Genomic DNA, 14,605 nt, shown 5'->3' on the forward strand with positions numbered 1-14,605 from the left:
AGGTGGTAGTTTCAGTGGCTCAGTCGGTTCTGGGGTTGCTTATGGAGGTGGATACGGTGCTGGGTATGGTGGTGGATATGGTGGCTTATATGGGTATGGGAAGGGATATGGTAGGAAGTGCTATTCTTCCCGCTTTGGAAGCTGTGGCCCATGCTAAACCCAGAAGAAAGATCCACGGAATGAGAAACAACCAGCAAATCAGATAGAAGATAAAGATTCCCCACTCACCTAATGGACGATGAGCGTGTATATCTCCATATGACATCATAGGGGGCTGTGTACTAATCAGGCCTATCTCTATTGTCCCCTTGTTATATGCTACCTTAACTTTATGGTCTAATGGTTTTGCAACTCCTCTTGCGCTTTATCCTATTTGATGCTGAAAGTTCTACAACAAGAACAGAATTTGATGAAAAATGGGACATAATTTCCAAATGTACAGCTGAAAGAAAAACAGCAGAACATCTTGTGTGAAATGCGTCACTTTTTAGATCGTGATTGCTTGTAGCTCCTATTGTAGCCCTGAAAATACATTCTCTGTGCTCTGCATTAATTCAATGTAAAGTGCACTGCTCATTCCCATTAAAAATTATGTGGCATTACATTATTGACTTTCTGGTTTTCCTTTCTCCTCCATTCTTTCTTTCCAAAGCACTCTGGGTGAAATTCTCCTCTGTGCCGATGGTCAGTACCATCCTTATGCACTGCATCCATCACACTCAAGCCCATAAGTGAGAAGAGAATCATGTCTATTAATTGCCCGATAGCACTGTGTAGATCCTCTGCACAGGAGGGTGTTACCCCCTTGTTAGAATAGGAATAAATAAATGACTTTCAAAAAGAATATATTTCTCTGTTCTAAATATTCTATAGAATCACAGAATTCTGTAAGTATAAGGGTGGAGCACACCTTCAGAGGTCATGTAAAGGCCAACAAAAATGATTTATGGTATGGAACAACTTCCGTATGAGGAGAGATTAATAAGAATGGGACTTTTCAGCTTGGAAAAAAGACGGCTAAGGGGAGATGTAATTGAGGTCTATAAAACCATGACTGGTGCGGAGAAAGTAGATAAGGAAGTGTTGTTTAATACTTCTCATAACACAAGAACTCAAGGTCACCTAATGAAATTAATAGGCAGCAGTTTTAAAACATAGAAAAGAAAATAAAATAAATGGAGATATCCTATCTCCTAGAACTGGAAGGGACCTTGAAAAGGCATTGAGTCCAGCCCCCTGCCTTCACTAGCAGGAGCAAGTAGTGATTTTGCCCCAGATCCCTAAGTGATCCCCTCAAGGATTGAACTCACAACTCTGAGTTCAGCAGGCCAATACTCAAACCACTGAGCTATCCCTCCCCCCAAAAGGAAGTATTTCTTCACACAACGCACAGTCAACCCATGGAACTCGTTGCCAGAGGCTGTTGTGAAGGCCAAGACTATAGCCCGGTTTAAAGAAGATCTAGATAAATTCATGGAGGATAGGTCCATCAATGGTTATTAGCCAGGATGGGCAGGAATGGTGTCCCTAGCCTCTGTTTGCCAGAAGTTGGGAATGGGCAACAGAGGATGGATCACTTGATGATTCCCTGCTCTGTTCGTTCCCTCTGGGGCACCTGGCATTGGCCTCTGTCGGAAGGGCCATTCTTTTGTTCTTATGTAGTCCGTCTCTCTACACTGAGACAGGACCAACCACACCTAAATGATCCCTGATGTGTTTGTATAACTTGTTCTTAAAACCTCCAGTGACGGGGATTCCATTACTTCCCTTCAAAGCCTAAAATCACAGCTTAGCTATCATGATAGTTAGAAAGCTTATGCTTATATGTAACCTAAATGTCCCTTGTTTCAGATTAAGTCAATTACTTCTTGTCCCACCTTTAGTGTACATAGAGAACAGTTGGTCACCATCCTCTCTATAAGAGCCCTGAAAATACATGAAGACTATTGTCACATCTCTCCCTCTGTTTTTGATTTCTGAAGTTTAAACATGCCCAGTTTTTTGTAACCTTTCTTAATAACTAGTGAACAACAAGCTAGTGAAGAACACACAAAGCTATTGACGAACAAACAAAAGGGTAAATTCTCATGTTAAACTGCTGTAATTCTGGACTTACTCTGTAGAGCAGTGGTTCTCAAAACTAGGGCTGCCGCTTCTTCAGGGAAAGCACGTGGCGGGCCGGGCCGGTTTCTTTACCTGCCACATCTGCAGGTTCAGCCGATCGTGGCTCCCAGTGGCCGTGGTTCGCCGCTCCGGGCCAATGGGACTGCGGGAAGCAGTGCGGGCCGGGGGACGTGCTGGCCGCCTTTCCCTAGATTGAGAACCACTGCTGTAGAGGACAAAGGAGCTATGCTGGGTTTTTACAAGTGCAAAGGAGAACAGAATCCAGCCATGTGTCTTGTAGAAACCAGCAGGTCAAAGCCAAGCCTTTAATCTCGCCAAGCTATCTAGTTAACGCATGATTTTCTGAAGGATCAGGTGTTATTGGGACACTCAGTTTTGGGCTGCCAGAGAAACATTCATGGAGTTCCCTTTTCAGAGGGTGAGTGCTGAGCAATATCAGAAAGGTCCTGTCAAGATAATTCTAGTTGAGCACCCAAGACGTGAGGCATCACATCTTACTGGAGATTTCTGAAAATCTTGGCCTTGGTTCTAGTCATAGATTCTCTGACTCATCTTGGTCAGATCGATTCCCTCTCTTCAGTCTCCTCATATGCAACACTGACTCAGTATTTCCCCCCGTGGCTCTCCAATACTGTCCCACATCAGGGTGTTGGCCAACGAGGTTGGATTCCTTTACCCTGGATGGTATAGGATTCTTGACCCTCCCAATCCATTACAGCCAGCTTGGCCCTGGGTTATGGCTCGAGTCTCTCCTCTGGCTCTGAGGAGACCTCTGTTTGGCTGGGATGTACCTTAACACCTCTTTGGCCCCTTTGGTTCAGCTTGGAAAGGAGCAAAGGGCAATTCAGTCTTTCTTCCTGCTGCAGAAAAAGTTGGAATGTGTGGAAACCCAAACACATTTTGACATGACACGTTGGCTTGGTTCACCCGTGCGCTGGTGGGCCTGATTTAGGGCAAGCAGTTGGCAAGATTTAGCTGGAGATTGGGATACACGTGCTGAATTTCCACTGTTGTGATGATCATATCACTATTGTTTTGTATGCCATGGTACATTTTCTCATAATTTTGCTGCATATGTAGTTTTTGAAGGGGCTCACACATATTCAGTATTTGAGGTGGAATGATGGGAGGGACATATGTCTCCCAGCTCTCTAGAATTGAGATGTGGGTGGGACTGAATGATTGACCACAGAAAATATCCCTGTTTCTTGGTCCTTCTCCCCTATAGCTCCGAATCTTTCCGGTTACAGCTTCAGACATGAACAGACAGGCTGCCTATCTCTTTATTAGCAACTTACGGTTGAGATGAAATTTCTAAAATGTGGGTGTCTAACTGGTAGAAAGTCCGGACTCAAAGACTAGTTATCAATGCTTTTTCTTTCTATGTGGGAGGCCATATGTAGCAGAGATATGTAGGAGGTTGTCCTGTTCCTGTACTATGCAATATTTTCATTCATGACTTGGGTAACGGTGTGGAGAGTAGACTTAGACAGTTAGTGAATGACACCACTTTGAGAGGGGTTGCAAGCACTTTGGAGGGCAGTATTTGAATTCCAAATCACCTTGATAAATCGCAGAAAGGGTCTGAAATCAACAAACTGAAATTCAGTAAAGACAAGTGCAAAGTCCCATACTTAGGAAGCAAATTGTCCAGCTCTAACTTGCAGGGGTGGGGCTTTGGATTCACGTGCCAAATTTACATTGTTGTGATGATTATATCACTATTTTGTTTTGTATGTCCTGGTACATTTTCTCATAATTTTGCTGCATATATAGTGTTTGAAGGGATGTACATGTATTCTGTTTTTGAGGTGCAATGATTGGAGGGACATATATCTCCCAGCTCTGTGGAACTGAGATGTGTGTGGGACTGAAAGACTCACCACAGAAAATATCCCTGTTTCCTGGCCCTTCTCCCCTATAGCTCCTAACCCTTCTGTTTACATTTCAGACACTAACAAAACAGCTGCCTATCTCTTTATTAGCAACTTATGGTCAAGATGAAATTTCTAAAAAGTGTGTGCATACTGGTTGAAAGTCCAGTCTTAAAGGGTCCCTCAGAAGATTGTCCTCGGTCCCATACTATTAATTTCATTAATGACTTTGGTAATGTTGTAGAAAATATACTTTTACAATTTGAGAATGACACCCAACTGGGAGGTGGTGTAAGAATTTTGAAGGGCAGGATTTGAATTCAAAATCACCATGACAAATCGGAGAATTGGTCTGAAATCAACAAGATGAAATTCAATAAAGACAAGTGCAAAGTCTTATACTTAGAAAATAAACAGTGCTACTCTGATCGGCACCAGTGAGGCCTCACATGGAATAATGCAGAGGTAGGCAACCTATGGCATGCATGCCAAAGGCACGCGAGCTGATTTTCAGTGGCACTCACACTGCCCGGGTCCTGGCCATCGGTCCAGGGGACTCTGCATTTTAATTTAACTTTAAATGAAGCTTCTTATTTTAAAAACTTTATTTACTTTACATACAACAATAGTCTAGTTTTATATTATAGACTTATAAAAAGAGACCTTCTAAAAACGTTAAAATGTATTACTGGCACGCGGAACCTTAAATTAGAGTGAATAAATGAAGACTCGGCACACCACTTCTGAAAGGTTGCCAACCTCTGGAGTAATGTGTCCAGTTCTGGGTGACACACTTTAGTGGGAAAAATGTGGATCAGCTGGAGATAATCTAGAAGAGATTTACAGAGATGATGAAAGGGTTAGACTGAAGCTATGAGGAAAGGCTAAAGAAAACTGGGCTTGTTTAGTCTTGAGAAACCAAAAACTGAGGGCGGCTGTTATGTATGTTCAGGGCTCTTGTACAGAGGATGGTGATCAATTGGTCTCCATGCCCACTAAAGGTAGGTTAAGGTATAATTTGCTTAATTACAAGAAGACAGATTTAGGTTAGATATCAGCATAATTTTAGGCTTGATTTAGGCTTTCAAGGGAGGTTCTGGAATCCGTGTCACTAGAGGTTTAAGAACAGGTTAGTCAAACATCCGTCAGCCCTATATTTCGAGGGTTCTATGTTTCCGTATACTATTAAGGGCAGAGCAACACATTCAAGTTGAAAGTCATGTGTAACAAGAGAGTAATCCCTCCCCTTTACCTTCACAGAAGACCTACACAATTATATTAACCAGTTAATGTACCTGATGCTCTTCTTAATTATGGGCATGAGTGGGACTGATTAGTGCATAGGGTTGGTACAGGCCATCTGCACAGGGGAGAATTTCACCCAGAGTGCATTGGAAAGAAAGACTGCAAGGGAAAGGAAAACCAGAAGGCCGATACTATGATGCAGCATAAACTTTTAATGGGACTGAGCAGCAGAGTTTACACTCACAGAATGAATTAATGCAGAGTACAGAGAATGTATTTTCCGGATTACAATAAAAGCTACAACCAGTCACCAATGCAATCAAAAATGCAGTATTTCACGCAAGATGTTCTGTTCTCTTTCTTGCAGGTGCAGAATTTGAAAATCATGTCAAGTTTCCAACCAAATTAAGTCACTTATGGTAGGACAGGACACAGCACAATATGAGCATAAGACTAAACTACAAAACCACTAGACCATAAAGCAAAGGTAACATATAAAAAGAAGAAGCCACAGACAGGCCGGATTTATACAGATGATGAACACCCACAGCCCCCCTGATTTCAAGTGGAGTGGTAGGGTCTTACTTTCCATTAGCTGAGTGGTGAATCTCTACCTTGTCTGTCATTTCCTTGTTTCTTGTTCCGTGGATCTTTCTTCTGGGTTTAACATGGGCCACAACTTCCAAAGCGGGAAGAATAGGGAACAGAGGAAACATAACACGCTGTTGACAATGGAATAGGAGAATCACCGTTGGTGTTATATGGTAATGTGGGCTATGTAGGTCCCTTTTTGCAGGCTACATATCTGGGTATTCTTATACACATCCACACCAACCAGCCAGCTCCCAGTATTGCTGACATAGTTGCTCTTAGCTGTCTTTTCTGTGAGATCCAAACTGGTAGGTGCACACTGAGAATACCTACTGGATTGGGACCCACAGGTAAAATAGGAAAGTGAATGCCTGCTCTCAGGATCTGCCTGGGAGTAAAGGGGAAGTTAGATGTCTTAGTCTCTCCGTGGATTTGGTTTCAGGAAATTAAAGGCTTGATAAAATTAGCAAGTGCTGAGCCCCTTTGAAATTCTGTTACTATTGGAGTCACCCAAGATCACACCGGAAATCTGTGCCAGAGAACAGGTCCCAAATCAGATTTTTGGAGGCCCTATTTGTGCTATGTCCACATGAACTTCCGTTCCCATCAAGCCCTTGAGGATGAGTAAAAATCATCAAGTCTCATTACTAAACCCACAATAGATAATATTTCCATCATGGATGCCTGCGATTTTCAAACCATTTAGATAATTATAGCACAGAATAGCATGGCGATGCAGTAGATTATTCACACGTTCTTGTTAAACCAGTTTAACACAGGGTCTAAACCATCATACTTACCTTTCACTCAAATGTGCTACTTTGACTTGCACCAGCCAAAGACCTAGACCTAAAATGGCGAGTTGTAACAGTAAGAAACTAAATATTGCATCAGGTCAGTGGTCCATCTCACCCAGGATATTATCGCTAGTAATGTGCAGCATCACAAGCCTCAGTTTAAGGTATAAGAATCCTGAAGTTGTCCACTATAGAGTAAACTGCCCTTAAGGTGACTTTATTCCTAATCCACCTAAAGTAGAGGTTAGCTTTGCCCTGAAGTTCAACACATACATATCCCTTCCAAACTCTGAGTTTCTTCTATACGTAGAAGCTCGATCTGCTAACCTGACTAGGACAGTAGAGGTGCTATTCAATTGTTATATTTCAAACCTGATCTCCACCGCTTTATGGAAACAGCAGGGTCAGATCAGCAGCCCAGGTAACCCATTGTGATTCCAGTGAAGTCACCCCAGGAGCTGGCAATGTGTCGTTACACATAGAGAGTCAGAGTTGTGCAGTCTATTATCCACGTCATCTGAGGCTGAGATTTTTCATAATAGTCTAAAGCATTTCCAAACCACAATTATACTTACTAGGAACTGGGGTCCCATCCCATATGTGGATTTGAAAATCCCAACCAGATATTTTTAAAGACGGCATGTGCCAATACCCACAATTGACTTGCTACAGAAAGTCTCCTGTGTAAACAAAGATGCTTTCTGTGTCAGCAATACTAACATCATAGAGTATTTGCGAAGAGGGAAATATAGTCTTTTTGAGAGTCATTTATTTATTCCCAATCTATTAGAGACAAGTGTAACAAGGGAGTAATTCCCTCCTGTGCAGAGAACCTACACAGTGCTATTGGCCAATTCATGTACTGATTCTCTTCTTTCTTTTGGGCATTAGTGGGATTGATATAGTGAATAGAGGTTGCGCGGACTATCTGCACAGGGGAGAATTTCATCCAGAGTGCTTTGGAAAGAAAGAAAGAAAGAATGGAGGGGAAAGGAAAACCAGAAGGCCGAAAATATGATGCAGCATCATTTTTAATGGGAACGAACATCAGAGTTTGCACTTACAGAATGAATTAATGCAGAGTACAGAAATGGTATTTTCAGGGTTACAAAGAGAGCTTCCACCAATCACCAGCTGCAGAGTGATGCATGTCACACAATCTGTTCTGCCATCTTGCAGCCAGCCACGCAGTGGGAAAATCATCTCACATTTTCCACCAGATTAAGCCACTTGTGGTAGACTGTTCAGCATCAAAAAGGACAAAGCATAATATGAGCGTAAGACTAAACAGCAAAACCACTACACCATAAAGAAAAGGTAACATATAACGAGAAGAAGCCATACAGAGCCCTGGATTATATAGGCAATGAACACACACAGCCCCTAATGATTTCGAGTGGAGCTGTAGGCTCTGATTTTCCATAAGTTGAGTGGTGAATCTCTCTCTTCTCTTTCATTTCCTGGTTGTTTCTTCTTCTATGGTTCTTTTTTCTGGGTTTAACATGGGCCACAGCTTCCACGGCGGGAAGAATAGCACCTCCCACCATATCGCCTCCCATACCCGCATAAGCCACCATAGCCACCCCCGTATCCACCACCATAACCACATAAGCCCCCATAACCATATGAGCCTCCATAACTGCTTAAGCCCCCATAACCATAACCACCCTCTAAAGCACCCCCATATCCACTACCATAACCAATTGGGCCACCCAAAGCACCACCCCCAAATGAGCCCCCAGCTCGGTAGGGTAGAGCTGGTAAGGTGCTTCCCACTAGGCTGTGTTGAGGACAAGAAGAGAGAATTGGTCCTGGGAATAGCACGGAAACCGGTGGTGGATAGACCACTGCTGTTGAATCTGCACACGAGGTGACACAAGGCTCATTGCGGGCAACAACACATGGATCTGGGCATATGTCAGGATAACACGGGCTGGGTCGGCAAGACAGGTCTTTGCAGGAAGACATTTTTTGTGATTGTCGTAAACCTGAAACACACAGAAGGGAGCAGAGGAAACTTAACACGCTTTAGGTAGAGCGGCCTTCAATAGTTATATTTCAAATCTGCCCTCCATGGTTTAATGGAAACAGCAGGGTCAGATCATCAGCCCAGGCAACCTATTGTGATTCCAGTGAAATCACCCAAAGCGCTGGCCATGTGTATTTAAACATAACGTGTCAGAATAATACAGTCTATTATCTAAGGCTGAGATTTTTCATAATTGTCTAACGAATTCCCATGTCCAATCCCAAATTATAATTATTGGGAACGGGGGTCCCAATCCCATATGTAGATTTGAAAATCCAAACCAGATATTTTTAAAGTCAGCATGTGCAAACGTCTACGACTGACTAGCTACAGAAAGTCTCCTATGCAAAGAAAGACGCCTCCTGTCCCAACACTTGTAAAATCATAGCGCACAGGACTTAGTTCAAAATTCAAACGATTAATAAAGCAGCAATTGGTGGCAGTTGGAGCCAAAGAAACTTACCAAGCTCACCAAGGAGAGGAAGTCAAGAGAAGTGGATAGAACAACCTGGAGTTGCAGGCACTTTTATACACCTTCTTAGCCAATGGGAAGGATAGTAAACACCCTCCATGCACTCGGACCTTGTCATTAACCCCAAAAACTATTTTCTTGAATGGGCAACTCCTCTAATTATTGTAATAGCTTTGATCATAGTTAATGATTACTGGTCAATTCACTGTCCCACATAGGATGACATGCATGCTACTACTTGTGGTTCTCTTTCATCTTGAATCTTTATGGGCCTGATATCTTCACGGTATTATCCCACTGACTTTCTTGGTGTCAACATGGGAATCAATCTAGCTCCAGTTCTTTCATTCTGCTTTGAAGAACTTCAGAGTATGAGGGTGACTCAGAGATGTATCACTTGTACAATCTGCTGTCATGGACAAGATTCCATGTTAGTTCTTTATATCCAAACTAGTATCTAATTAGCGCAAGGCAGAGTTTACCCTTGGAACTCCTTGGAGGAACAGAGGCATTAATCTGCATGCTTGGAATACCTACCCATAACTATCCCCAAACATGTGTTTGCGCCAACCCAACATGCTTTTGAAATCCCTGGATGTCTTTCTAACCAGTTCCATGGCCTTCAAATCAGGCCTTCTGGCTTACAATACTCTCCTGGACTCACAGCCATTACATGACCTATTAAAAACTTCAGTACCTGCTAAGCTTTCAAAGTAGACCTGAAGCAGGATTGAATAGGTACATATGTCTTTGTGTTCTACCTGTGCCCAGAAATGACATTAAGCTTAATGCGCTTAGACATTCCAATCTGAAGTGAAATCCTGTCAAGTGATCAGTGATTTAGAGTCACAAACTCAGCTGATGATCACAATAGAGCACATAAGGTCTACTTAATGCACTCATTCCCCTGAGTTGCAGCGAAAAGTGGCAGTAGGTGAAAGGAAAAAGTGCAATGTTGTATTAAAGCTTGGGATGAAAGTCTTGGAACTGCATCTCCATCCAGGACCTAAGAGGACAATGATGTTCTTCTGGGACAATGCTGCTAAGAAAGCCCAGGAAGAATCACATGACAGATGGAAATGAAGCCCACTGTCACAAACACACCGAATAAGTTTGTTCTCCCACAGATATGAAGAACACAACAACAAAGTCACTTTTGGGACTCAGGACTGCCAGGCAATTACTTCAGTAAAGGAGTCTAATGTCTTTTAATGTAGCTTGACACTCAGCACCTCAAATGACCTTCATTTTTTAAAGTGAATTGGCATGAGCATGACAAAAGTTACAGAACAAGGAAATCTTGAATCTCTGCCACCCTTTTGGATTTACTCTTGATGGAGCTCTCGAGCCCTGCTTTGGCACCATTTTTTCACCCACGTTGCAGTACTGTAAAGGAAAACACTAGCTTCAGGTGGTGGAGAATAAGGCACTTTGGTTTCATTTCAGAACGCATTCTGTACGTATTTGGGGCCTGAAGTTTTTCTCCCTTGGCCGTCCAATGCTGTCCTGCAGCGGGGTGTTGACCTGCTAGGTTAGATTTGTTTTCCCTGGATGGATGCCCGATGCTTCTAGCTCCTCTCGATCAATTATAGCCAGCTTGGCATTGGGTAATGGTATGAGTATCACCTCTGGCTCTAAGGAGCCCTCTGATTGGCTGGGAGATAGCTGCACACGTCCCTACCCCTTTGCTTCAGCCTGAGAAGGAGCAAATAGCGATTTAGTCTTTCTTTTGAATGTAGAAATGTTGGAATGTGTGGAAACCCAAACACAATCTGACTTGACCTGAAAATTTGGCTCGAAGCAGCCATGTGCTGGTGGGCAACATTTAGGGCAAGCTATTGTTTTTATCCTCAGCAGACTGAATGGGCACATATCTGCTGAATCTATACGGTTCTGATGTTGATATCACTATCTGGTTTTCTTTGTGTTGCGTATGTGCCAATATAATGCATCATAATTTTGTAACATACAGTAGAACCTCAGGGTTATGGACACTGGAGTTACCAACTGACCGGTCAACCACACACCTCATTTGGAACCAGAAGTATGCAATCAGGCAGCAGCGGAGGCAGCAACAACAAGAAAAAGCAAATACAGCACCATGTGAAACATAACTACTGAAAAAGTTAAGGGAAAGTTTAACAAAAATTTGACAACTGTTCTGTGCTTGTTACATTTAAATTAAGATGGTTAAAAGCAGCATTTTTCTTCTGTAGAGTAAAGTTTCAAAGCAGGATTAAGTCAATGTTCAGTGGTAAACTTTTAAAAGAACCGCCCACATGTTTTGTTCAGCATTACGAACAACCTCTATGCATAAGGTGGTTACAATTCTGATGTTCTACTGTCTGTAGTTTTTGAGGGGTCGCACATATATTCGGTATTTGAGGTGGGGTGATGGGAGGCATATATATCTCCCAGCTCTCTGGAAGTGAGATGTAGATGGCACAGAAAGACTCTCCATTGAGAATACCCCTGCTTCCTGGTCTCCCTCCCCTTTAGCTCCCAATCCTTCCATTTACAGCTTCAGACACTAACAAAACGTCTGCCTAGCTCTTTCCTAACAATTTATCCTTACGCTTCTTTATGAGTTTAGTAATTCTCACAACACCCATCTGAAACAGGTCATTATTATCTTATTATCTAAGAAAGTGATCATTGACGCTTTCAGCCTAATTCAGTTGCCCAAGGCCACTCCAGTGGAAAGCCTGGGACTGGAACTCAGGAACACCTAATTACTAATAGTCTTGTTAGTTATAATTTGAACTCTAATATCTCTAGGATACCAGCCGTGCTCTCAGCGCCCCATTGTCCTGCTCAGTATATGAACTCAGAGTGTATGCTGCATTATGAACACATTATGACAAACAATAACAAGGGGATTACTTTAACTTACTTCTAATAGCGGATAGGAATCTGAGGGTGAAATATGATTCTGAAATATTGTAGAAAAGTGGAATTTTCTTTTATTTAAATCAGCTTGGGTCACAAGCCTTCAGGGACTTGCACAAGTGCTTAACTTGAATTGTGTGAACAGCCTCATTGAGTTCAAACCATCAACTCAATCACTTGAAACGAAGAATGTGAATATGTATTGCAGGAAGGAAGATGTAGAGATTTTTGTGGGGCATAAAACAAGCCAAGTTTTTAGAGTGTATTAATGAGGTGTTGGAGGAAATTCATTATTCAACTAAAAACCTTTTCTGATTTTTTATAAGAATAGCACTCATACTTCCTTAAAGGTTATAATACATTAGGGAAAAGACATTACAAGTGCTGTCCACTAAAGATAGGAGAAGGAAAAGTCTGGAAAAGAAAAGATTGAGAGGGGACATGATAACAGTTTTCAGGTAAGTGAAAGGTTGTTAAAAGGAAGAGGGAGAAAAATTATTTTTCTTAACCACTGAGGATAGGACAAGAAGCAATGGGCTTAAATTACAGCAAGGGTGGTTTAGGTTGGACATTAGGAAAAACTTCCTAACTGTCGGGGTGGTTAAGCACTGGACTAAATTGCCCAGGGAGGTTGTGGAATCTTCGTCATTGGAGAGTTTTAAGAGCTGATTAGACAAACCCCTGTCAGAGATGGTCTAGATAATATTTAGTCCTGCCATGAGTGCAGGGGACTGGACTAGATGACCTCTCGAGGTCCCATCCAGTCGTATGATTCTATGATAATCTGCAACAAGGGAGATTTATGTTATATATCATCGTAAACTTTTTAAATATCATGACAGTTAAGCTCTGATTTTAGGCATTCAAGGGAGCCTGCAGAATCCTCATCACTGGAGATTTTGAAGAACAGGTTAAATAAACACCTGTTAGGGATGGTCTAGGTGTACTTGGTCCCACCTTAGTGCAGAGGGATGGACTATATGACCTCTCGAGGTCTCCTGCTAATTATATTTCAAACAATTGTATGACTCTATAGAATATTTAGAAGATGGAAATATAGTCTTTTTGAGAGTCATTTATTTATTCCCATTCTGTAACAAGGGAGTAATTCCCTCCTCTGCAGAGAACTATACAGTGTTATTGACCAATTCATGTACTGATTCTCTTCCTTCTTGTGGGCATGAGTGGGATTGATACAGTGCGTAGAGCTTGTGCGGACTATCTGCACAGGGGAGAATTTCATCCAGAGTGCTTTGGAAAGAAAGAATGGAGGGGAAAGGAAAACCAGAAGGCCGATAATATGATGCAGCATCATTTTTAATGGGAACGAGCATCAGAGTTTGCACTTCCAGAATGAATTAATGCAGAGTACAGAAATTGTATTTTCAGGGTTACAAAGAGAGCTACAACCCATCACCAGCTGCAGAGTGATGCATGTCACACAATCTGTTCTTCCGTCTTGCAGCCAGCCACCCAGTGGGAAAATCATCTCACATTTTCCACCAGATTAAGTCACTTGTGGTAGACTGTTCATCATCAAAAAGGACAAAGCATAATTGGAGCGTAAGACTAAACTGCAAAACCACTACACCATAAAGAAAAGGTAACATATAACAAGAAGAAGCCATACAGAGCCCTCGATTATATAGGCAATGAACACCCAAAACCCCCGCTGATTTTGAGTGGAGCTGTAGGCTCTAATTTTTCATAAGTTGAATGGTGAATCTCTCTCTTCTCTTCCATTTCCTGGTTGTTTCTTCTTCCGTGGTTCTTTCTTCTGGGTTTAACATGGGCCACAACTTCCACGGCGGGAAGAATAGCACCTCCCACCATATCTCCTCCCATACCCGCATAAGCCACCATAGCCACCCCCGTATCCAGCACCATAACCACATAAGCCACCATAGCCACCCCCGTATCCAGCACCATAACCACATAAGCCCCCATAACCATATGAGCCTCCATAACCGCTTAAGCCCCCATAACCATATGAGCCTCCATAACCGCTTAAGCCCCCATAACCATAACCACCCTCTAAAGCACCCCCATATCCACTACCATAACCAATTGGGCCACCCAAAGCACCACCCCCAAATGAGCCCCCAGCTCCATAGGGTAGAGCTGGTACCGTGCTTCCCACTAGGCTGTGTTGAGGGGAAGTAGAGAGAATTGGTCCTGGGAATAGCACGGAAACCGGTGGTGGATAGACCACTGCTGTTGAATCTGCACACGAGGTGATACAAGGCTCATTGCGGGCAACAACACATGGTTCTGGGCATATGTCAGGATAACACGGGCTGGGTCGGCAAGACAGGTCTTTGCAGGAAGACATTTTTTGTGATGGTCGTAAGCCTGAAACACACAGAAGGGAGCAGAGGAAACTTAACACGCTTTAGGTAGAGCGGCTGTTCAATAGTTATATTTCAAATCTGACCTCCATGGTTTAATGGAAACAGCAGGGTCAGATCATCAGCCCAGGCAACCCATCGTAATTCCAGTGAAATCACCCAAAAAGCTGGCCATGTGTATTTACACAAAAAGTGTCAGAATAATACAGTCTATTATCTAAGGCTGAGATTTTTCA

General features: G+C 42.6%; 2 protein-coding genes across 2 annotated transcripts; both read right to left on the minus strand.

Moving 5' to 3' along the window:
- Positions 1-7,681: 7,681 nt before the first annotated feature.
- LOC112060067 (scale keratin-like) lies at positions 7,682-8,603 on the minus strand. The gene has a single exon (XM_024108548.2). It carries the CDS (start codon positions 8,597-8,599, stop codon positions 8,129-8,131), a length of 471 nt encoding a protein of 156 aa, XP_023964316.2. The 5' UTR covers positions 8,600-8,603; the 3' UTR covers positions 7,682-8,128.
- A 4,788-nt stretch (positions 8,604-13,391) lies between these two features.
- LOC135976816 (claw keratin-like) lies at positions 13,392-14,365 on the minus strand. The gene has a single exon (XM_065574430.1). The coding sequence runs from the start codon at positions 14,351-14,353 to the stop codon at positions 13,805-13,807; it is 549 nt and encodes a 182-aa protein (XP_065430502.1). The 5' UTR covers positions 14,354-14,365; the 3' UTR covers positions 13,392-13,804.
- Between the last annotated feature and the right edge of the window lie 240 nt (positions 14,366-14,605).

The sequence above is a fragment of the Chrysemys picta genome, chromosome 20 (assembly GCF_011386835.1).
Source record: "Chrysemys picta bellii isolate R12L10 chromosome 20, ASM1138683v2, whole genome shotgun sequence".
NCBI classification, from domain to species: domain Eukaryota; kingdom Metazoa; phylum Chordata; order Testudines; family Emydidae; genus Chrysemys; species Chrysemys picta.